We start from the raw sequence: 25166 nt of genomic DNA, 5'->3' as shown, positions 1-25166 counted from the left end.
TGTGATCTACTTAAGCAGGTTTCAATACACAGAAGGAGGCCCTCCCGCTCCCTTCATGCAGGGCCCAAAGTGTCTAGATTTTTACCCTCGCCAGAGGAGAGGGTATTGCATTTGAGTCCGTTTGTCTGTTTGTTTGTCTGTTTGTTTGTTTGTCTGTTTGTCTGTTTGTCCACACAGAATAAATATGATTTTCTCTGCAACCGTTGGTCCGATTGACAGGAAATTTTCACCATAGGTGCAACTCCACTTGTAGAATTTTTAATGATAATTATGACATCTTCGGTTACGTGGTTCGGCCGCCATCTTGGAAAAACCGCAAAACTTTGCACCTCTATATCTCCGAAAGCGCTGAATATAAATAATTGAGACATGACTCAATGTAAAGAACTCTCCATGGGGAATAAAATATGTTAATGATGATGTCATAGGTTCCTCCATTATGACGTCATAATTTGACAAGTACAAAACGTCATCCGATCAAGATGAAATTTCTTGAGCATAATCTAGGAATAAATTAGTGGAGAAAAAAAAAATAATGCTGACGTCATCGATCACGTGGTTCGGCCGCCATATTTGTTTTAACACAAAAGCCTTAAAAACCACTGAAAATACATCCTGGCGAGGGTTTGCAATCTCCGATTGCTCATTTTTTGGTTTGTTTTGTGGATTGAATTTCGAGGACCGAGATTGTGGTTTCTTAAAGTTCATCTGAAGAATAATGTTCAGGTGTTCTGCATAATATTTGTTTCAATGCCTCTTTTGTGGATTTAAGTTTAGTAACCCTCTGACAGCTACCTAGTTTGTTGTGATTGTAGCTAGTTTGTTGCAATAGCTCTTGTTGCAATAGGCCAGCTGACTAGTTTGTTGTGATGGTTCTTAGTTTGTTGCGATAGTTCTTGCTGCGATAGGACAACTATCTAGTTTGTTGTGATAGTTCTTGTTGTGATAGGAGAGCTATCTAGTTTGTTGTGATGGTTCCTAGTTTGTTGCGAAAGTTCTTGTTGCGATCGGACAGCTATCTAGTTTGTTGCGAAAGTTCTTGTTGCGATCGGACACCTATCTAGTTTGTTGTGAAAGTTATTGTTGCGATCGGACAGCTATCTAGTTTGTTGTGAAAGTTATTGTTGCGATCGGACAGCTATCTAGTTTGTTGTGAAAGTTATTGTTGTGATCGGACAGCTATCTAGTTTGTTGCGAAAGTTCTTGTTGTGGTCGGACAGCTATCTAGTTTGTTGTTAAAGTTCTTGTTGTGATCGGACAGCTATCTTGTTTGTTGTGAAAGTTCTTGTTGCGATCGGACAGCCATCTAGTTTGTTGTGAAAGTTATTGTTGCGATCGGACAGCTATCTAGTTTGTTGCGAAAGTTCCTGTTGCGATCGGACAGCTATCTTGTTTGTTGTGAAAGTTCTTGTTGCGATGGGACAGCTATCTAGTTTGTTGTGAAAGTTCTTGTTGCGATCGGACAGCTATCTAGTTTGTTGTGAAAGTTATAGTTGTGATCGGACAGCTATCTAGTTTGTTGTGAAAGTTCTTGTTGTGGTCGGACAGCTATCTTGTTTGTTGTGAAAGTTCTTGTTGTGATTTTTACAGCTATCTAATTTGTTGCGAAAGTTCTTGTTGTGATCGGACAGCTATCTTGTTTGTTGTGAAAGTTATTGTTGTGATCGGACAGCTATCTAGTTTGTTGTGAAAGTTCTTGTTGCGATCGGACAGCTATCAAGTTTGTTGTGATTGTAGCTGCTTTGTTGCAATAGTTACCTCCTCCATCAAAGGTGGATATGGAGGTTATGTTTTCACCCCTGTCTGTTTGTCTGTCTCTTTGTCTATTTGCGATCAGGATATCTCAAAAAGGTGTGGACGGATTATGAAAAAACCTGGTGGATATGTGGTGTGTGACAAGGAAAAGTTGATGCAATTTTGGTGAAGATTCGATTGAAATAATTTTTAAAGTGATTGTTCACCATTGAGGTCAGAGTCTGTAATAGGTTTTTGTTACCACATTAACTTCAAGATGGCTGAAGCTAACTATGTCAAACTTGGTTTTGCTATGTTATTATATTATGGGGTGGAGAGGTCAAAGGACAGAAGTCCCGTTTGGTAAAAATTCTGTCACTGCGCTAACTTATATAAGTATGTTCTATGATGAAAAGATGAACTTATTTGATTTTAGCATCAAAGGTCAAAGGTGAGGGGTCATATCAGGTAAAAAATTGAGAACAGCTGAAGGGATTTAAATCAAACTTGGTACAATAATGTGCAAATAATGATGTAATAATGTGGGCGGAGGCATATCAGTCGATGTCACAACGTCGAGGAGTGCCATTCTAGTTTATGTATATATATATATTCCTATATTATTATATACAGTATATATACAGACTTGGCATTTAATATGGAATTTTTTTTTTCTTGACTTGGGTTTATTTTCTTAACTCAGTATATCAATCTGGTGAGTTTCTTTTACACTTTGGTGATTTATTTGTTAAAAGAACCATGTCACTGATTGTCTGTCGCAGCAAGAAGTCAACAACAGGATTATATCACAGGTGGCGTGGCAAAATGTACGGAAAGGTGCATTTGATGATTGGCTTCACAGTCCGGTATACAAGGGTTGTTGCGTTCTGTATTAGTGGAAAACAACTGCTGCACATCTCCAAAAGTTATTGCCGCTTCCTCTGGAGATGGTCCGTCAACTCGACAATGCTGTTTGTCATGGAGTGGTGGCTTTACGAAATTACGGCATGAAACAGCGTGCTATTCCTCGGCAGTATGGCATCACTCAAGGTCAGGTGTCAAAGATCCTGAAACGAAATGCTCAGAGGGGTGTCCCTACTCCAATACCGAGGCCAGGACGTCCCCGCAGAAGCACAAGGAGGGATGATCACCAGCTGCACCGGTTAGTCCGCAATGGCCGTACCAAGTCAGCTAATCGGCTGAGGGCTGAGTGGCAGCAACTGACAAATGTGCCTGTATCCAGAAGGCTAGTCATCCAACGACTGGTTCAAGCAGGCTATTGTGCCAGGCGTCCCCTGAGAAAGCCACGCCTGACCAGACAACACAGCCAGCGCCAATTGCAGTGGGCCAGAGAGCACAGTCAATGGCAGCCAGGACACTGGAATCACGTGACCTTCAGTGACGAGTCTAGATTTCTGGTCTATCGTCAAGATGGCCACGTCCGAGTGTGCAGACAAGTGCATGAAGCCTACAACAAAGATTGTATAGTGCCAAGAGTCCAAGATGGAGGTGGTGGGGTGACCGTTTGGGCTGCTTTTCATGCAGGGGGCAAAACTGACCTGGTTGTTCTGAATGGAAACCTGAACCAGTTCAAGTACAGGGCCATTCTGGAAGAAACATTGCTTCCATTTGCTCGTGCAGCCTTTTGAGGAAACTTTGTCTTCCAAGATGACAATGCACGGCCTCATCGTGCTTGCATGATCCAACACTTTCTTGCTGACCATGGTGTAGAGCATATGGAGTGGCCTGCCATGTCCCCGGATATGAATCCGATAGAGAACTTGTGGGCAGAATTAATGCGTCAAATCGACCACTTGCACCAGCAGCCTACCTCTGTGCATGAATTGCAGCAGGCTATTGTCACTGCATGGCAAGCGATTCCTGTGCAAACCTTGGCAAATCTCGTGAACAGCATGCCTCAACGTGTACGTGCTCTCCTGAATGCTCGTGGGGGTTACACGAAGTACTGAACTGTAATTTTACTGTCCGTAATCCCAGTCGTAATTTAACTTTTGTTTTTGTTAAAAAAAAATTGGCTAATGTGCAAAATAAAGAGATACTTCTGGAAAACGTACAGAAGTTTAACACAGTACTGTCCATGAATTGAGTTCGATATCAGTTTACATCACTTTCAAGGATCAATTTATTTGTTTCGAAATGTCAAATGTGGTTTTTGTTTCTTTTAAAGGTCACATTAACAAAATGTAGAATAATTTCAAGATAATTCCAATGAACTTTTGGTTCTAAGACATCTTGAAAAGTAAGTTCACCCCCACAAAAAAAATATTCCATATTAAATGCCAAGTCTGTATATATATATATATATATATATATATATATATATATATATATATATATATATATATATATATATATATATGTATATATACGTATATATATATACATATATATATATATATACAGTCACGTGAAAAAGTAAGTACACCCCATGTAAAGTTTTGACTTTTTCAACATATTTCAACATACAGCTATTTTTTTTTTTTTTTTTTTTTTTTTTGTATACTGAATCGAGGCTCGTGAAAGAGCTAACATTTATTTCACAAACAAATCAACCAGACAAACAAAATATACAAAAAGAGGGAGCGGAAGACAAGATGGGGAGAGAAGGGGAAGCACACAACCACAACATTTGAGAGCAGGGAGAAGTGTGGGAGGGAGAGGGCTTGGGGGGAGGAGGCGTGGGAAGGGGGGGGGGGGGAAGGTATAAAACACAAGGGGACCGAAATTAGCGGGGGTAGAAAAGATCAAGGTTTTGGATGGGGGAGGATAAGAGATGGTGGTGAACAGCTGTTTTAAAGACCTGGAGGGTGGAGTGGGATTGAAGAGAGTGAGGGAGTTTGTTCCAGAGGTGGGAGAAAAGAGGAATGAAGGAGTGAAGGTGAGCAGAAAGTCTTGATTTTGGCAGTTTAACCATAAGAGGGTTGCAGGCAGATCTTGTGCGACCTGTAGGAATATTTGGGGGACAGAGCCCAGAGAGAGCTGGGGGGGGCAAGGCCATAGAGGAGTCGGTAGAAGATGAAAAGACCACCAACCTGCCTGCGGTGAGTGAGTGAAAGGCCCTTGGAGTTAGCTTCATCGCGGGAGATTCCAATGATTCTGAACGCTTTGGTTTCAACAGCGTGAAGACGAGCTAGGTGTGAGGCAGGAGCACCAGACCAGAGGGGAGAGCAGTATTCCATAGAGCTGCAGATGAAAGCCTTGTATGTGGTGAGGAGCTCAGGTGTGCCAAGGAAGGACTTCGCACGACGGAGGATGCCCAGTCGGCGACTGGCTTTGGAGGCCAGATTTGAAATGTGGTTTTCCCAGGAAAGATCATGGCAAATAGTGAGACCCAAAAGCTTGAGTGACAGAACTTCTTGGAGAGGATTATTCAGAAAGTGGATGGGAGGGTTGTCCAGTCGGTCTTTTCGGAGAGACATCGTAAGAGTGTGAGATTTATCAGGATTGAAAGACATGTTCCATTTGTTTGCCCAGTCTGTGATTTTGTCCAGGTCTGCAGAGAGTGAGGAGGCTGCAGACTGCCGATCTGAGGGATGAGGAATGGAGCGACAGAGAGTAGAGTCGTCAGCAAAGAGATAGAGAGGATTTTCAAGAGAGTCAGAGAGATCATTGATGAAGATCAGAAAAAGCACAGCTCCCAGAACACTACCTTGGGGAACTCCAGCCTGAACAGGAAGAGGAGATGAGAGAAACCCATTCAGGGCCACACGTTGACTATGACCAGAGAGGAAGGCCGCCAGCCATGCGTGGAGATTTCCATGGATACCAAAGGAGGAGAGTTTCGTGAGCAGAGCAGGGTGCCAGACCGTATCGAAGGCACGTGAAATGTCAAGGGAGACAGCTCTAATTTCCTGTTTGGCGTTGAGGACCTCCATCCATTGTTGAGAAAGCAGAAGCAGCATGTCCAGAGTAGAGTGACCAGGTCTGAAACCAAATTGATGATCAGAGATCAAGCCATTGGAGAAGAGGAAAGATTTCATATCTGAAGCAATGATGGATTCCATGACTTTGCTGATAATTGGGAGAAGGCTGATTGGTCTGTAGATGCTAGGATCAGTTTTTGCACCTTTTTTGTGCAAAGCGGTGATGTTGGCTGATTTCCAAGCAGATGGCAGATGACCTTGAGCAAAAGAGAGGGTGAAGAGAACAGAAAGAGGGAGTGAAAGAGCGGAAGAACATGATTTTCGGACCCGTGGGCTGATGCCGTCAGGACCAGTTGCAGAATCAGAGTCGAGGGTTGACAGAAACTTTTCCACCTTGTCAGGAGGAAAGGACACAGAGTCCAGGAGCAGCTGGGTACGACTGGGTACGGTGGGTACAGAGAGGGATGGGTTTGGGACACAAGATTTAGAGGCAAACACAGAGTTGAGACATTCAGCTTTTTCACGTGCGGAGGCAGCCGTTAAGCCGTTTGAGGTGAAGGAGGGGATGGAGGGGGAACAAACACCAGAAACAGATTTGACCAGATGCCACCAGGATTTGGAAGAGGGAGACAGATAAGAGAGTTCGGTCTTGAGAATGGTGAGATATTGTTTCCTGGCTCTCCTGAGGGTGGACACACACTTCTTTCGGGCTTTGTGAAAGGAAATGAGATTTCCTTCCGTTGGATTTGCTTTCCAGGAGACGAAAGCAAGTTGCTTCAGGGCAACAGCCTCACCACAAGATTCCGTGTACCATGGACGGGAGGAAGGGTATGACAACTGAAGACGAGATGGGATAAATCTGTGCATGAGAGAGAGCAATTTACTTTGAAAGAATTCCCAGGATGAGTTGATGTCAGAGGCGGTAGAGATGGGAGACCAGTCCAGATGATTGATGGCTGCTTGAAGTCCGTGCCAGTTGGCCTGAGTGAAATGCCAGACTCGTCGCCGCTGAGGAGGCTCTCTGAGAATGGTCAGAGAGATGTCCACTTTGACAAGCACATGATCAGATGAGCCGATTGGAGCAGAAGAAGGGCAGCAGACATTTTCAGGGAAGTTAGTCATAACCAAGTCCAGAAGAGAAGATGCTCCGTTGACTGAGATCCGGGTCGGGAAATTGACAGATTGTGTCAGTCCCAGTGAGTCGCAGACGTCCTTTGCTGAAGAGCCATGGCTGGTGAGAGAGGTACCCACACCCAGCCAACTGGCATGGTGACAATTGAATTCACCACATATGAGGAAGGGAGAGTTGGGGATGGGTAGATATAAGTTGGTCCATATTATCAGACAGCGAGATGAAGATGGAGTCATCACTGTTTGGTGGACGGTACAACACACATATGAACAAAAGGTGGGAGCGAAGGGGAAGCCGTAGCCAAAGGTATTCCTGGGGGTGGGGTCGAGAGAGGGCAGTGGAGGGCGAGTGAGGAAGAGAGTTTTTTATAAAGATAGCAACCCCACCTCCAGGACGAGGCTCTGGTCTATCATACCGGAGGAGGGAGTAACCTGGGAGAGATACCAAGGCATCAGAGACATCATGAAGGAGAAACGTTTCTGTTAAGCAGATCACATCTGGTTTGTCAGAAGCAACCTGTGTGGAGAGATCAGTCAAGTTTGAGCGAAGGCCCCGGATGTTTGAGGTCCATACCGTTAATGAAGAGGAAGGGGGAGCATCGGATACAGAACAGGGGGGGGAGGGGTAGGGTAAGATGTGGAAGAGGAGGAAGAGGTAGGGAGAGCTGTTGAAGGTGTGTCAGGGATTTCAGAGATTTCAGAATAGCTTGGAGAAAGGGAAGAATGGGGCGGACAAAAGGTTTGATGATCTTTGATCTTCATTTCAACAATATTGATAGATAAAGGTGATATAATATATCAAATATCATGAAACCTTTACATTTTGTCGTCCATTGTATAATTTAAAAAAACATAAATGCAAATTTCGCATGTGGAAAAAGTAAGTACACCCTTGGCTCTAATAGGTGGTATTGCCCCCTTTGGCAGAAACAACCTGAAGTAGGAGTTTTTTTATAACTGTCTACCAGTCTCTGACATAGACTGGGAGAATTTTTTGTCCACTCCTCCATGCAGAATTCTTTCATCTGTGCAATGTTTGAGGGGTTTCTTGCATGCACAACTCATTAAAAAACCCCCCACAAAATCTCGATGGGATTTAGATCCGGGCTTTGACTTGGCCATTCCAGAACTCTCCATTTCTTTCTTTTCAGCCATTCCTTGGTGGATTTACTGGTATGTTTAGGGTCATTGTCATGTTGCAAGGTCCACCTTTGGTTGAGCTTCAACTTTCCGACAGATGGCCTCGCATTATCCTCAAGCACCTTCTGGTACAATGAAGAATTCATTGTGGATTCCATGATGGTGAGCTGCCCAGGCTTTGATGCAGCAAAGCTGCCCCAAACCATAATATTTCCACCATCATGCTTTACAGTTGGTATCAGGTTCTTGTGGTCAAATGCTGTTTTTGGTTTTCGCCAAACATGTCTTCTGGTACTGTGGCCAAATAGCTCTACCTTTGATTCATCTGTCCAGAGCACATTGTTCCAGAAGTGCTGGTCTTTGCCGAGGTGTTAATTGGCAAACTTTAGTCTTGCCCTGATGTTCTTTCTGGACAGCAAAGGTTTCTTCCTGGCATACCTCCCATGTAGATCAAATTTGTGCAGCCTCTTTCCAATGGTAGACTCGTGCACTTTGACATCAACAGTGGCAAGAGCTACCGGTAGGTCCCGTGATGACATTCTGGGGTTCTTCGAGACTTCTTTCAGCATCTTGCGGTCTGCTCTCGGGCTGAACTTGCTGGGGCGGCATGGCCTGAACATGTTGGCAGTTGTTTGGAATTTTGTCCACTTGTAGCTGATCTTCCGAACAGTCGAATGATTGATTTCAAATTGTTTGGAGATCTTTTTAAATCCCTTCCCAGACACGTAGGCCTCTATAACCTTATTTCTGAAGGCCTCAGAGAGCTCTTTTGATCTAGGCATGGTGACGCCACACACTTCAACAACAAAGAGCAAACCAAACGAAATGTCTGAGGTTTAAATAAGAGAGGTTCCTCCAAGATCCTCTCTAACGATGTTCTAATCATTTGCACCTGAGCTGATGCACCCAATTCTAATTTTAGGTATTTGAAGTAGTGATAGGGGTGTACTTACTTTTTCCACATGCAAAATTTGCATTTATGTTTATTTAAATTATACAATGGACTACAAAATGTAAATGTTTCATGATATTTGTTATATTATATCACCTTTATCTATCAATATTGTTGAAATGAAGATCAAATAGCTGTATGTTGAAATATGTTGAAAAAGTCAAAACTTTACATGGGGTGTACTTACTTTTTCACGTGATTGTATATACATATATTGTTGCGGATTCGGGGTTCGGCACTCCCGTTACCAAGGGGGGGAGGGGGGGTTCACCCCCTTGTCTTTTAAGCTGGCCGTTCCCCCAACCCTCGAAGTTATAACGCTCCTTCCGGTCGGGAGTAGCCAGGGTGATTTGTCAATGAAGTCCCAAATACCTGAGTGCTACCCCTGGCCGTGAAGCAGGGAGATAACTCCTCCTCGGACCGCGGACAAGATGGAATTTGCCGAGCGGTTAGCAATCCGAAGCCCGAGCCGTTAGCGGTTGACTAACCTGATCCTGAGCGATTACCGAAGTCGTGCCACGTATATTCAATTGTGAAAAGACTAAGACGATCGGACAGAAGAAACCAAAGTAAGGAAGAACACATGAATTTATTAACAACAATAACTAAAGAGGAAACGAAAGGGTAAATGTACAAGGGAAGAAGAAGAAGCAGACACAGGGCAACCTTACACAGTCTTAATTATCATGCCCCAGGACAACACAAACAGACTTACATGAAAGGAGTAATGGTGGCAGGGAAGGAAGGTCCAAGCAGAAGGACGGCCTGGGCTCCGGCTCCGATCCACGCTCCACCCCGGTGCACACTCCGGTTCCGATCCACGCTCCAGCTCCGCGGCGAAACCCGGCAGGTAGCGCTGCTCGTATATTGTTGCATGTGAGCGGACTTTACTTTGCGGGGTTCATATATCGGGGAAGGTATTCGGCTTTCTCTCTCTCTCAACGTTCATAACGTGCTGCAGTTCAACAGAAGTCCCCAGAGCAGTCCGATACAGTTGGTCGCTCCCTGCACAGTTCGTAATCATCAGCATCCCCCCAGCGCAGTTCTAGGTAATCGAGCTCTCTTTTGGCGCAGTTCGAAACAAGCAATGGTTCCCTGCGCAGTCCTCTTCGTAACGTGACAATCAACCCTCCCCTGCGCAGTCCGTAATAGGGCTTCGTGCTCGCGCTTATATCTCGTGCGTTGAAATCAAGCCGCCTTCATAGGGCTACGCCCACTAGCAAGCTTACCTCAGCCCTGGTTGGTTGGCGAGGGCTTGCTGGCTCCACCTTTGATTATGAGTCGACGGGGGGGCCACGCCTCTTCCCTGCGCTCTGCCCTTCCTCGCCAGCCTGACCGCGTGCGCAATGGCATTTGATGCAGCGAACGCTGCTAGCAAGCAAGCGCTGAGGCACGTAATAGCAAGAGAGAGACAACCCCTGCCTGTAGGTGCGCATGATGGAGTAGCCTGGAGAGAGAGAGATACAAACCCCGCCTGTAGGTGCACATGATGGAGTAGCTTGGAGAGAGAGAGATCAAAATGCACGGGATTGAAGGACCGATCTTATTTAATTAATGCAACGCAGAGTCAAACTATTGGAAACAGAGCCTTACCTAAACACAGACTAGGGAAATAACTGAAAGTTCCTATGGTGTCCTACGTGTTGCTTGTGGACTAACTAGGGGTGCTACCTTTAACCTTTAGAAAATAGGAATATTTACAGGGAATTATTTACAAGGATTATTATTTTCAAGTGCTGGTTCTAAAAACCGTAACACTGCACCCTCCCTTTCTCCAGGCCCGTCCCGGGCCGATTCACAAGGGATATCTTTTACAATTACGTGTGACACTTAGGTGTAGTTACCCTCTCGTGTTAACCTCACCCTGTGTGCGACATTTTAAAAACTAAATATGTCCTGCCTGCTGCGTTGCATTCTACCTGGCAGACTCATGCCCACAGACTAACCGAATTGCGGAATTAATTTTCAAACTAAACATTTAACGGTGGGGAGCATTATTTACAAAAACACTACTACTATTTGGATTATTTACAACTAGAACCCAGGGCCTGTCTTTTGGGAAGGCAAAAGCAGATGTTTTTGATAATAGGAAAGGTCATGCACTGCACTGTACCGATACACCATACCCACATGCACAGAAATGCACAATCAAATAATAAAGTGCACTAAAAAGCACAAAAAGCACCACCAAAAAGCACCATCAAATGCACAGTCATACACATTTCCAAAAATAAACTGGCGTCTTCTCCGCTGGGCCGATGGCTGCTGTGCCGATGTTTCTTGGCATCTTGATGTTCTTTCTTGCGGCCTATTTAATCAATAAAAAGGGCACAAACCGCGTCCATTTTTTTTAAATTACGGCCAGCAGGGACAAACTAAGGTGGTCCACCTGCTTGGCATAGGTGCCACCTTGACCGTGGTCCGCAAGCAAGATGCTGTCAGCAATGGTTCGCGCCAGCAGAGGGGCCAGGCCACAGAACGTGTGGTCCATAAATGGTGGGCTTGGCTACAGAACGTGTGGTCCATAGGTGGTGTACCGGTCCAGGCAGGCAAGCAGTGAGGGTGCGGGTGCACAACTGCGACACCTGCACACTTTCCCCTCAGCACACAAAGACCACGGTCCATGAGTGGGGAAGGAGGACAAAGCAGGGTTAGCGGGGTGCACGGGCGCAAGGGTACACATCAACACAAGATAATGCAAAGTGAGGTGCGCAGGAGAGCGAGCCGAGAAAGCTCGTCCCTACCGTACGTCCCCCCCATGTCACTTACTCTACCCTTGCCCCTACCCCGTATTTACACAATCTACACATTTATCAAATCCATCGCTATCGTCTTGTCTTCCCCATATCCCCCCTAAACCAAATTCGTTATCAATCCCAATTCCTTATCAATCCCTCCTAAGCCAAATTTGTCATCAATCCCTCTGAAGGAGGAAGAGATGGAATCACAAACACAATGTCACCCCCACGTCATGATGCATCTTACAACCGACCAAACATTTGCTCAAAAATCTGGTGTGGAGTTTTATCACCTTGGGTGAGTGGATGCATATGGTGCAAAGAGACATTCTCCTATCTATACTCTAAATGACATTAACACTTTTACTCTACCCAGGGTCTTTCCCTGCCAAACCATTGGCCATCTTTACTCTATGCGGTTCTAAAAACCAATTCCCATTGAACATACTGTGGTGCTCACCAATTTGGGGTCTCACTACCCCGATTCTTCACCCTGTGCCCTTGCACAATTTCATGGCTGGGTCATGTGGCTCACCAGCAGGTCCGCACACCTGCACACCTCCGCCACTGAACGTCGCCACCCGAGCTTACCTGCTCCTCACCCTAACCTACCTGGGGGAAGGCCCTCTGGCTCTCTCATCCCCTACCGCCCTCTCTGGCGTCGGGCTACCCGGGTCCTCTCCTGGGATCCCGGGCCCCATTGGACTCTAAACTGGCTCCCAGAGCCTACCTGCGGCCTCACCTGGCTGACAGACTAACAGTGGCGGAGTGCCCAACCAATCATTCTCACTAACAAGCCACACGCCCAGCCAATTTCATCTCACTAATGCACCCAACACAACACTTCTGTGCAACTACCCGCACCACAGATGCCAATATCCAACCACAATTTACCTACTCCCTCTACCTACTTTTAAACTACCCTCCCCGGGTACTCGTGAGGGGGTCCATCCTTCCCCCACTCACTCCTTCGCACCATATACTCCACTCCACGTATTCCACACTCCACTCCATTTATTCTATACTCCATTCCATACCATTTATTCCAGACCATTTATTCCATCCAACCATTCCCCATGCACCTGTATTTCTCCAACCCAGCATTCATGAGCATTACCTTATTTCAACAAGCTCACCACAAAGAACTTCCATATGCATTTCCTCATTCAATAAACAACCACAAACACACTGCATCATCTAATCTACCTGGTTTTCCCTCTAACTTAGTGCTTCCCTGCCACCCCTTATACTATTGCACATCCCTCGTCGTTATTAACCATCTAACTAACCTATTCTACGTCCCCACTACAGGTATAATGTCACTACTTAATTCTATAGTCCCCTATGGTCATCTCTAGTTTCCCTATCAATAACCTAACCCTCCCGGGCTAGTTTGTACAGCCCAAAACCCCATAAAACTACAGCTCATGTGCCCCCAACGAATGGTACAACTACCATTCCTATCACTACTACTACCAAATGTCCATTAAACTATGAGCCTCTCGTGGTGGACATGCCCTTTCATAGCTCGACTTCGAAAAGCCGGCTATCCGTGTGGATGGTCAGTCTCCTGATGGTTGGGTCCGTCCGGCATCGATTCTGGGGAGGAGGCATACTCGGTCCGAGATTCCACGGTGCATCCCGGCGTGGAGCCTTGGGGTCTCCGGCCCGATGACTCAACCTCACCTGGTCGGAACACCACCCCCGCCAGGGGGCGCAGGTCCGACCTGGCCTTTCTCCCCCGGAATCGCGCCGATCGCCTGAATGCCGCGGCCCCGACCATACAGGGCGGGCCCCGGCCCGAATCGTGCATGGCGCCCCATGCAGGAGCGACATGGCCACGATCCCGGCCAGCTCCCGCAGCACACAAAGAACACCGTGCATCGAGAGCTCGCGTCGGCTAAACGTCGGCCTAACCGCTGCCCCGGTCAACGTCGATGCTCAATTCTCACACCACGCGTTCCTTTTCCTACTCACACATCCAGGTGTTTCCATACACTCCGCACATTTTGTCACCGCACCCGCTCTCCGTGCACACCAGCCAGGCACACTCATTCCGCTCACAGACTTCGTTACACACCTGACCACCGCACACCTCCTCGCACACCTCTCTCGTGCACACCCCTCCCCCGTTACGTACTCCGTAACACTCACAGGTGTGCACTCTCTTGCACACCCGCTCAGCGCACACTTACCCATGGGTGTGCAATCCCTCGTCACACACCCAATCACGCGCTCCACATCCAACTCATGTGTGCATTTTCGCACACGCTCTTCATCCATATCCATCTTACACTCTTGGTCACACTCACTCCCACTTCCACACTCTGCTGTGCACTCACCCTCGCTTTCAGTATCACACTCGCGCTTCGGCGCCATTCGCACACGCGCGCCATTCTCTTTCATACACCTTTTCTTCACACTCGCTCCATTCACTTTAGCACAGCGCACAAAGGACCTTCCACAAGCGCCCGGGTTACGCCTGAATCACAACCGCGCGAAAAAAATCTTTTCATGCCAAACACTTTTCCGAAAAATCTTTTCGTCCCATATACTACCCGGCTCACCTTCGGGATTCTTCTTCTTCGCTCCACCACCTGCAAACTTTCCATTTGGTTAGGAAGTACAGCATCAAGATGTGAACACGGACTTTGCACATTTTCCATCCTTTCCTCCCGCGAGTGCTCTTCTAAGTCCGTCTCTTCCACCCCAATTTCCACTATTGGTTTGATTTTATATTCCTTTTCCTCGACGACCGCTGGCTCTAATAAAATTTTCTCTTCTACCTCGGCGGTCGCCGGCTTCCCCATACCCGGGGTCGCAATTTCTATAGCAGTCCACGTATCTGCGCTTTGCTCCACGTCGCTCAACCCACGCTTCTCAAATCGCTTTACCTCGTCGCGTACCCCCACGACCTCTTCGCTCACCCCGCGACTTATATCCTCCCCTATATTTTTTATTCGATTTCCCATTTGCTTACGATCGGCCCTCATTTCTCCCATCTCTTTCCTTAATCCCCCAATTTGGCTTCCCATTCGTTCCAATTGTTCTCCCACCTTGTCCATACTGTCGTTCTTTTGCCGCATTTCCACCATGAATTTGACCATGAAGGCCTGCATTTCGACCACCCCCATTTGCGCAGCGGACGTGGCCCTCGTCGTCACATGCGAGGCGCCGCCATTTTGTGCGCCTGCAACCCCCGCTATCGCATCCTCATTGCTTTCCTCTTCCATTGCTCCCACTTCTTCCCTGGGGTCCTGGGTCGACTCTAGCTCCTCTTCTATTTCCCTCCCCAGTATCCGATCGCCTTGATTAATCCATGGCACGATTTTAATTTGGTTTTTAATACTAAATTTTGGCCGCTCGAAATTTTGACCAAATTTTTTAAGATGGTACAAAATTTGGTTCGGGTCCAATCCCACTCCCCGACACCAACTGTTGCGGATTCGGGGTACGGCACTCCCGTTACCAAGGGGGGGTTAATCCCCTTGTCTTTTAAGCTGGCCATTCCCCAACCCTCGAAGTTATAACGCTCCTTCCAGTCAGGAGTAGCCAGGGTGAATGGTCAATGAAGTCCCAAATACCTGAGTGCCACACCCTGGCCGTGAAGCAGGGAGATAACTCCTGCTCGGACTGCGGACAAGATGGAATTTGCCGAGCGGTTAGCAATCCGAAGCCCGAGCCGTTAGCGGTTGACTAACCCGATCCTGAGCGATTCCCGAAGTCGTGCCACGTATATTCAATTGTGAAAAGACTAAGACGATTGGACAGAAGAAACCAAAGTAAGGAAGAACACATGAATTTATTAACAACAATAACTAAAGAGGAAACGAAAGGGTAAATGTACAAGGGAAGAAGAAGAAGCAGACACAGGGCAACCTTATACAGTCTTAATTATCACGCCCCAGGACAACACAAACAGACTTACACGAAAGGTGGCAGGGAAGGAAGGTCCAAGCAGAAGGACGGCGTGGGCTCCGGCTCCGATCCACGTTCCACCCCGGTGCATGCTCCGGTTCCGATCCACGCTCCAGCTCCGCGGTGAAACCTGGCAGGTAGCGCTGCTCGTATATTGTTGCACGCGAGCGGCCCTTACTTAGCAGGGTTCATATATCGGGGAAGGTATTCGGCTTTCTCTCTCTCAACGTTCATAACGTGCTGCAGTTCAACAGAAGTCCCCGGCGCAAGCCGATACAGTTGGTCGCTCTCTGCGCAGTTCGTAATCATCAGCATCCCCCAGCGCAGTTCTAGGTAATCGAGCTCTCTTTTGGCGCAGTTCGTATCAAGCAATGGTTCCCTGCGCAGTCCTCTTCGTAACGTGACAATCAACCCTCCCCTGCGCAGTCCGTAATAGGGCTTCGCGCTCGCGCTTATATCTCGTGCGTTGAAATCAAGCCGCCTTCATAGGGCTACGCCCACTAGTGAGCTTATCTCAGCCCGGTTGGTCGGCGAGGGCTCACTGGCTCCACCTTTGATGATGAGTCGATGGGGGCGGGGCACGCCTCCTCCCCGCGCTCCGCCCGTCCTCGCCAGCCTGGCCACGTGCGCAATGGCGTTTGATGCAGCGAACGCTGCTAGCAAGCAAGCGCTAAGGCGCGTAATAGCAAGAGAGAGACAACCCCCGCCTGTAGGTGCGCATGATGGAGTAGCCTGGAGAGAGAGAGAGAGGCAAACTCCGCCTGTAGGTGCGCATGATGGAGTAGCTTTGAGAGAGAGAGATCAAAATGCACGGGATTGAAGGACCGATCTTATTTAATTAATGCAACGCAGAGTCAAACTATTGGAAACAGAGCCTGACCTAAACAAAGACTAGGGAAATAACTGAAAGTTCCTATGGTGTCCTACGTGTTGCTTGTGGACTAACTAGGAGTGCTACCTTTAACCTTTAGAAAATGGGAATATTTACAGGGAATTATTTACAAGGATTATTATTTACAAGTGCCGGTTCTAAAAACCGTAACAATATATACGTATATAAATTATTGCCTCGGTTGCTGTCACTTGGGTATATATCCTCACTTTAGGTTTGCGATGTATCCGTTTAGCTTAATTCGTTTACGTTACCACCATCACTTGAAGCAATTAATCATGTTGTTTATTTTTCATCGATTTATTTGAATTATGCTACGATTTGTTTGCTTCAACGTGTGATTTAACGGCTGTTTTGATGTAACATCCCAATGTATGGTTTCAGTTGGTTCAACAGTTTTTGTTTTTAATTTACGGTTTAAATTTGAATGGCACAAGTTGTTCCAGAATGGCATTGATTGGTGGTTTCTGTGTCCCCACCCCTTTTTCCCTTATATAAGGGAGGGTATAGAGTTGTTTTACGTTACTGTTGAGAAAGGTCAGTGGATGCACGTTTATTTGTGTTGCTGATCGAAACGTCGAGCAGTTGTTTATTTTCTCATTAAAGATTGGAGAACTCAAAATGGATTCATTTGATTTTAATCCCAACCGCAAGTTATTACTTTATATATATTATATATATATATACATATATACAGACTTGGCATTTAATATGGAATAAATTTTTTTTCTTGAATTTGGTTTACTTTCTGAAGTCAGTATATCAATCTGGTGAGTTTATTTTACCCTTCGGTGATGTCTTTGTTGAAAGAACCATGTCACTGATTGTCTTTCGCAGCAAGAAGTCAATAACAGGATTATATCACAGGTGGCGTGACAAAATGTAAGGACAGGTACATTTGACGATTGGCTTCACAATCGGGTATATAAGGGTTGTTGCGTTCTGTATTAGTGGAAAACAACTGCTGCACGTCTACAAAAGTTATTGCCGCTTCCTCTGGAGATGGTCCGTCAACTTGACAATGCTGTTTGTCATGGAGTGGTGGCTTTACGAAATTCTGGCATGAAACAGCATGCTATTGCTCGGCAGTATGGCATCACTCAAGGTCAGGTGTCAAAGATCCTGAAACGAAATGCTCAGAGGGGTGTCCCTACTCCAATACTGAGGCCAGGACGTCCAAGCAGAACCACAAGGAGCGATGATCGCCAGCTGCACCGGTTAGTCTGCAATGGCCGTACCAAGTCAGCTAATCGGCTTAGGGCTGAGTGGCAGCAACTGACAAATGTGCCTGTATCCAGAAGGCTAGTCAACCAACGACTGGTTCAAGCAGGCTTTCGTGCCAGGCATCCCCTGAGAAAGCCACGCCTGACCAGACAACACAGCCAGCGCCGATTGCAGTGGGCCAGAGAGCACCGTCAATGGCAGCCAGGACACTGGAATCACGTGACCTTCAGTGACGAGTCTAGATTTCTGGTCTATCGTCAAGATGGCCGCGTCCGAGTGCACAGACAATTGCATGAAGCCCACAAAGAAGATAGTATAGTGCCAAGAGTCCAGGCTAGAGGTGGTGGGGTGACCGTTTGGGCTGCTTTTCGTGCAGGGGGCAAAACTGACCTGGTTGTTCTGAATGGAAACCTGAACCACTTCAAGTACAGGGTCATTCTGGAAGAAACATTGCTTCCATTTGCTCGTGCAGCCTTTCGAGGAAACTTTGTCTTCCAAGATGACAATGCACGGCCTCATCGTGCTCGCATGATCCAACACTTTCTTGCTGACCGTGGTGTAGAGCATATGGAGTGGTCTGCCATGTCCCCGGATATGAATCCGACAGAGAACTTGTGGGCAGAATTAACGCGTCAAATCGACAACTTGGACCAGCAGCCTACCTCTGTGCGTGAATTGCAGCAGACTATTGTCACTGCATGGCAAGCGATTCCTGTCCACACTTTGGCAAATCTCGTGAACAGCATGCCTCGACGTGTACGTGCTCTCCTGAATGCCCGTGGGGGTTACACGAAGTACTGAACTGTAATTTTACTGTCCGTAATCCCAGTCATAATTTAGCTTTTGTTTTTGTTGAATTTTTTTTTGCTAATGTGCAAAATAAAGAGATACTTCTGGAAAACGTACAGAAGTTTAACACAGTACTGTCCGTGAATTGAGTTCGATATCAGTTTACATCACTTTCAGGGTGACATAGTTCCGAACCCGAAGGATCGGTAACCGACACAATTTCGGTCTTCGAGGCCGACCGATAGGCACAGTGTGACCAGAAGGGACGAGGTTCTCCTGACCACGTGGCCCTCGACTTGGTGGGGTTTGTCCGCACAATGTGGGCGCATCAGGATGAACTTTAGCCGGGGAGCGTTTGGGCGCCCCGGTCTGATACTGCCGCCCACGCGCAGAACACCTTGTGAGTGCACGTGGGTCCCGGCGGTCCCACTGGCCTAGCGCTGCCATGTTTAGACAGTGAGATCCGTCCCCGGGCACCGGCACCTACTCCCGGAATTCGAGAGAATAGCGGCGCCAGGCACGGTAGGACACCCGCGGAGCCCCGGCGGACCAGGGACACACGAGCCTACGCGTTAGCGTGCTACGGCGGAACCAACGGCTTCGGCCACGGCCAGGTCGATACTCGGCCCGGCCGCACCGGAAATGAACTGGTTCGACACCCGCACTAGAGAGGTCGCGGGCGACTGAGATGTATTAACAAATTAATTAATTAATTTGAGACGTCCAATTTCTAGTGTTTGGAAATTTGGAAGAGCTTGACCCTAGCCTTTCCCTTGCGAGGGCAAGGAGGAACTTAACACTTAACACTTAAGCTTAGTTTGAAGTACACCCTGACCAGCGCTCACGGTGGGACGGCAAGGCAACCCGAAGGGACAAGGTTCTCCTGACCACGTGGCCCTCGATCTGAAGGGAAAGGTGTATGCTGCATGTGTGAGAAGTGTTATGATTTATGGGAGCGAGACATGGGTAATGAACGTAGAGCAGCAACGAAGGTTGGAAAGGGTGGAAATGCGAATGGTTCGACGGATGTGCGGAGTATCGTTGAGAGAGAGGAAGACAAATGATGAATTGCGAAAGATGATGGGAATAGAGCCTGTGATTGATGCTGTGAAGAGGAACAGGTTGAGATGGTTTGGTCATGTGTTGAGGAAGGATGAAAGTGACTGGTTGAGAAGAGTGATGGAAATGAATGTAGAAGGAAGTAGAAGACGGGGAAGACCGAGAAAGACTTGGCTAAAGATGGTGGAAGAAGAAATGCGGGCAAGGGGGTTAACAAGGAGAGATGCAGAAAATAGGGCAAAATGGAGAAGATTGTCATGGGGACCGCAAGGCTAACCCCCGCTCTAGCAGGGAAAATGGCCTTTTAAAATGCATGTTGTTGTTGTGTATCAGTTTACATCACTTTCAAGGATTAATTTATTTGCTTCGAAATGTCAAATGTGGTTTTTGTTTCTTTTAACGGTCACATGAACAAAATCTAGAATAATTTCAACATAATTCCAATGAACTTTTGGTTCTAAGTCATCTTGAAAAGTAAGTTCACCCCAAAAAAAATATATTCCACATTAAATGCCAAGTCTGTATATATACAGTCACGTGAAAAAGTAAGTACACCCCACGTAAAGTTTTGACTTTTTCAACATATTTCAACATACAGCTATTTGATCTTCATTTCAACAATATTGATAGATAAAGGTGATATAATATAACAAATATCATGAAACATTCACATTTTGTAGTCCATTGTATAATTTAAATAAACATAAATGCAAATTTCGCACGTGGAAAAAGTAAGTACACCCCTACATTTATCACTACTTCAAATACCTAAAATTAGAATCAGGTGCACCAGCTCAGGTGCAAATGATTAGAACATCGTTGGAGAGGATCTTGGAGGAACCTATCTTATTTAAACCTCAGACATTTAGTTTGGTTTGCTCTTTGTTGTTGAAGTGTGCGGTGTCACCATGCCTAGATCAAAAGAGCTCTCTGGGGCCTTCAGAAAGAAGGTTAAAGATGCCTACGAGTCTGGGAAGGGATTTAAAAAGATCTCCAAACAATTTGAAATCAATCATTCGACTGTCCGGAAGATCATCTACAAGTGGAGAAGATTCCAAACAACTGCCAACTTGTTCAGGCCAGGCCGCCCCAGCAAGTTCAGCCAGAGAGCAGACCGCAAGATGCTGAAAGAAGTCTCTAAGAACCCCAGAATGTCATCACGGGACCTACAGGTAGCTCTTGCCACTGTTGATGTCAAAGCGCACGAGTCTGCCATTAGAAAGACGCTGCACAAATTTGATCTACATGGGAGGTGTGCCAGGAGGAAACATTTTCTGTCCAGAAAGAACATCAGGGCAACACTAAAGTTTGCCAATGAACACCTCGGCAAAGACCAGCACTTCTGGAACAATGTGCTCTGGACAGATGAGTCAAAGGTAGAGCTATTTGGCCACAGTACCAGAAGAAATGTTTGGCGAAAACCAAAGACAGCATTTGACCACAAGAACCTGATACCAACTGTAAAGCATGGTGGTGGAAATATTATGGTTCTGGGGCAGCTTTGCTGCATCAGGGCCTGGGAAGCTCACCATCATAGAATCCACTATGAATTCTTCATTGTACCAAAGGGTGCTTGAGGATAATGTGAGGCCATCTGTCGGAAAGTTGAAGCTTAACCGAAGGTGGGCCTTGCAACATGACAATGACCCGAAACATACCAGTAAATCCACCAAGGAATGGCTGAAAAGAAAGCAATGGAGGGTTCTGGAATGGCCAAGTCAAAGCCCGGATCTAAATCCCATCGAGATGTTGTGGGGGGATTTGAAACGAGCTGTGCATGCAAGAAACCCCTCAAACATCGCACAGCTGAAAGAATTCTGCATGGAGGAGTGGGCAAAAATTTCTCCCAGTCGATGTCAAAGACTGGTAGACAGTTATAAGAAACGCCTACTTGAGGTTGTTTCTGCCAAAGGAGGCAATACCACCTATGAGAGCCAAGGGTGTACTTACTTTTTCAACATGTGAAATTTGCGTTTATGTTTATTTAAATTATACAATGGACTACAAAATGGAAATGTTTCATGATATTTGTTATATTATATCACCTTTATCTCTCAATATTGTTGAAATGAAGATCAAATAGCTGTATGTTGAAATATGTTGAAAAAGTCAAAACTTTACATGGGGTGTACTTACTTTTTCACGTGACTGTATATATATATATATATATATATATATATATATATATATATATATATATATATATATATATATATATATATAAATATATATATATATATATATATATATGTTGTGGATCCCGGGACTGTCGTCGTACTAAGGGGGGGGGGGGGGGGGTGAAATCCCCGGTTCCCCTCAGACACCGGTTCCACAGGGCACGACGAAACTCACGGTTGATGGGTTGCGAAGCAACTTCAATTGCCAATCTCCCTATCACGGGTCGAAGGGTTATCGGTCACGACCCGAATACTTTGCGAGACCACGTGGCCGGGAAAACCAGGGATTGAACCTTTGCCATCCCACACCTTATGGTGCACCTCGCGGATCGCATGGTGTTGGTCACGGCGTTATCCTGCGTGATCTACGGGCCTAATTGAGCAACCGGATTTGGTTTCAAACGATGCTGGGCCAATTGAGGAAAAGTCGTACATGAACAGGATGAAAGGAAACAAAATGTACACGTTTTATTTACAAAAAGCACAGATAAAGGATGAGAGGCAGACTTATCAATTCCTACCTATCTAAATCCCAACATAGGTGTCTTGCACACACACACTGGGAATGAATCGCACAGGTTAACTCGTACCGAGCAACATGCAGCCGTGGACTTGGGTTCGCTAGCTTCTGCGTGCAGCTCCCGGGCCATTCAGGACACGCAGCTTGCAGAAGGTCCGCAGGACGAGCCACCGCGTCAGTCAGCATGAACGACGATCCAGGTCGAATGAACGATTCAACGCAGGTGACAACCTTAGCTCAAGCATCAGCATGAGCACGAGGAAGGATGAACCAGCACGTCGGACAGCCAGCTTGAAGTACCATGACAAGAGGGCAGCGAGCGAGAACAGAGAGAGAAAAGTGCGATGGACATGGGGTTTATACCGGGTGGAAAAGCTCCCTAGAATGTTCCACGGTCTCTCATTGGTTGTTTTGCCTGTCCACGATCTCTCATTGGTCGAAGTTTGCTTGTGAGTTTTGCTGGGAAAGAGTCCAGACCTGATTGGTTGTTTACGTGTCCACGACCTCTCATTGGCTGCTTACGCGTCCACGACCTCTCATTGGCTGCTTGTTGGTGACGTGTCCACACCGTCTCATTGGTTACCTGCTGGTGACGTGGGCGGTTCTTTTAGCCACGCCTACCACAGTCGGGTTGATCACGTGGATTGTGCTTGTAGCCATGCCTCCTTGCACATGAACCAGTGTCTTCCTTCCACTATACGAATGTTTGAATCCTGCCTAAACTCAACGCATATTTGCTTTAATTACTACACAATGGGAAGGGAGCTAATCTTTACATTCAATAAGAAATAACTGACTAATGCAGGCTACATGTTGTCATGTAATTAACGAGAGGGGGTGTTCTTTATTGCAAAACCACAACAATATATATATATATATATATATATATATATATATATATATATATATAAAATTATATATATATATATATATATATATATATATATATATATATATATATATATATATATATATATATATATATATAATAAAATTAATATGTTCCTTGATCAGGAATTTCAACACAGGAGGAGGCCTATGGTTGTCTCTCGAAGTTCTATGTTTTTTAAATGCTGAGCATAAAGCAAGGAAGTAGCATGACCCCAGACTTTGGTATGACTTGGCTGGAGTTGGAACCACAGCTCAGAACAACTAAGAACAAACCACAACTCAGAGCGGATGCTCTAACCTTAAGCCACCGAGTCTGATTCTCAAAATAAATGTAAACTGTTACGGATTCGTCACTTCCGTTGTTGTGGTTTTCATCCATTGTGAATATTTTTGATTCCATGTACTATTGTTGTTGTCGTTTAAGGGAGATAGAAATTACTATTTTCAAAAGGTAAAAAGTTACTGTTTTAAATGAAACCGGAACCGGACGACGGCGAAGAGGAAGAGGAGAGAGGAAGAAGGCGGAGCAAGTTAGTCGGGGAAGAAGCCTAGCTGCTTCGAGGTCTGGAGCAAACATTGACGAACGGAGGTCACTGGCGAACTTCGGGTTTCCCGGGAAAGGGATTCTTGCGACAGAGTTGTTATCGTTGTGACAGATCAACCTGCGTGTCAGGTTTTGGCGGTTGATTCCGAGGAGAATCATCATCGTGCCGTTACGCCTCAAGAATGGGCCGTCGGCCATTTTGACTTACGCATCAGCATCGCGCAAGGCATCGCGCAAGGTTTTTCGCTTCGCTTCAACCATTTTCACCGCATTCAGAGGTTTATCTGGTGTGTGTGTGTGTAACATGGATTTTGAATGTTAATTTGCGGCTCGCCGACTGTGAGCCGTTGAACGTCCATACCCGAAGGTGTGATTTCCCGGTCGCCTTGAGGGCGCCTTTGCGCAGCTTTGGCCGCGTGACTATAACTGTCAACCCAACGGGGTTCTGGTCTCGATTAGACATCGTTCTGACGATCGCTGGAGCGGATCGACTTTGGCTTGAAGCCGGGAATAGAGACATTGGGGAATGTTCCTCTTTTCGCTCACTTGGAGCACAGTGAGTTATATTGTACGAACCTGATGGTACCATCATAGGAAATTTATATTGGTTGCACAATTGATTACTATTGTTGTTGTACTGTCATTCTTGTGTGATCTTAATACAATACTTGTTTGTTGGCAACAATTGGTGTGGTTTCACCATTGACCTTTGACATACACAATTACACATCTTTCTGCCGTGACTCCTCTCGGGGCTCGGAGGTACACTGTGACCAGGGGGTTTGGGGAGGAGCACGTAACAGAACGACTTTTAAATCTAAAAATACAAAGCTGACAAACGTAAACACACCAATCTGAATTATAATTCCTCAAGTATGTTTTTGATTTTGGGACATTTAATGCTATCTTGTTGGCACAAGGTTGGCCACTCATTGCTGGACATACTGGTGCCTGACTGGGTGCTCTTTTCTGTCCTCACAGTGGTTGGCATACAGATGAAGTTGGATTTCTACAGGCAGAAGTTCTGGACAGCCACAAGGCAGGTGGGAACGTATCTTTAATTGGCCAATTGTTTTGTCACCCATAGCCACGCAGTCCAACTCGACCAGTTTGAAAACAAATAGAGCTACATTTATAGTACACTGCCCCATGCCAAATAAATAAATAACACATCCTCCAGCGCATGACCTACAGTCACGTGAAAAAGTAAGTACACCCCGTGTAAAGTTTTGACTTTTTCAACATATTTCAACATAGCTTTTTTTTTTTTTTTTTTTTTTTTGCATACTGAATCGAGGCTCGTGAAAGAGCTAACATTTATTTCACAAACAAATCATCCAGACAAACAAAATATATAAAAAGAGGGAGCGGAAGACAAGATGGGGAGAGAAGGGGAAGCACACAAACACAACATTTGAGAGCAGGAGCTGTGTGGGAGGGAGAGGGCTTGGGGGGAGGAGGCGTGGCAAGGGGAGGGGGGTGGGAGAAGTATAAAACACAAGGACACCAAGGACACCAAGGACTTCCAGGACAGAAGTTGGTATTTCAAAAAAGTGGATTTGGGGTGAAATTA

The 25166-nt window shown here is 46.1% G+C and overlaps 1 protein-coding gene across 1 annotated transcript in view; it reads left to right on the top strand.

The window, feature by feature from the left end:
* CACNA2D3 (calcium voltage-gated channel auxiliary subunit alpha2delta 3) overlaps positions 1–25166 on the top strand; it is a 253184-nt gene that overhangs the window by 191699 nt on the left and 36319 nt on the right. Inside the window, exon 26 of the mRNA XM_078775301.1 lies at positions 24575–24636. Within this exon, the coding sequence (XP_078631427.1) occupies positions 24575–24636 (62 nt within the window). The remainder of the gene's footprint in view (positions 1–24574; positions 24637–25166) is intronic.

Source organism: Myxine glutinosa, chromosome 4, assembly GCF_964187855.1.
Source record: "Myxine glutinosa chromosome 4, kmMyxGlut1.1, whole genome shotgun sequence".
Taxonomy (NCBI): Eukaryota; Metazoa; Chordata; class Myxini; order Myxiniformes; family Myxinidae; genus Myxine; species Myxine glutinosa.
This window is presented reverse-complemented; position numbering and strand designations above follow the sequence as displayed.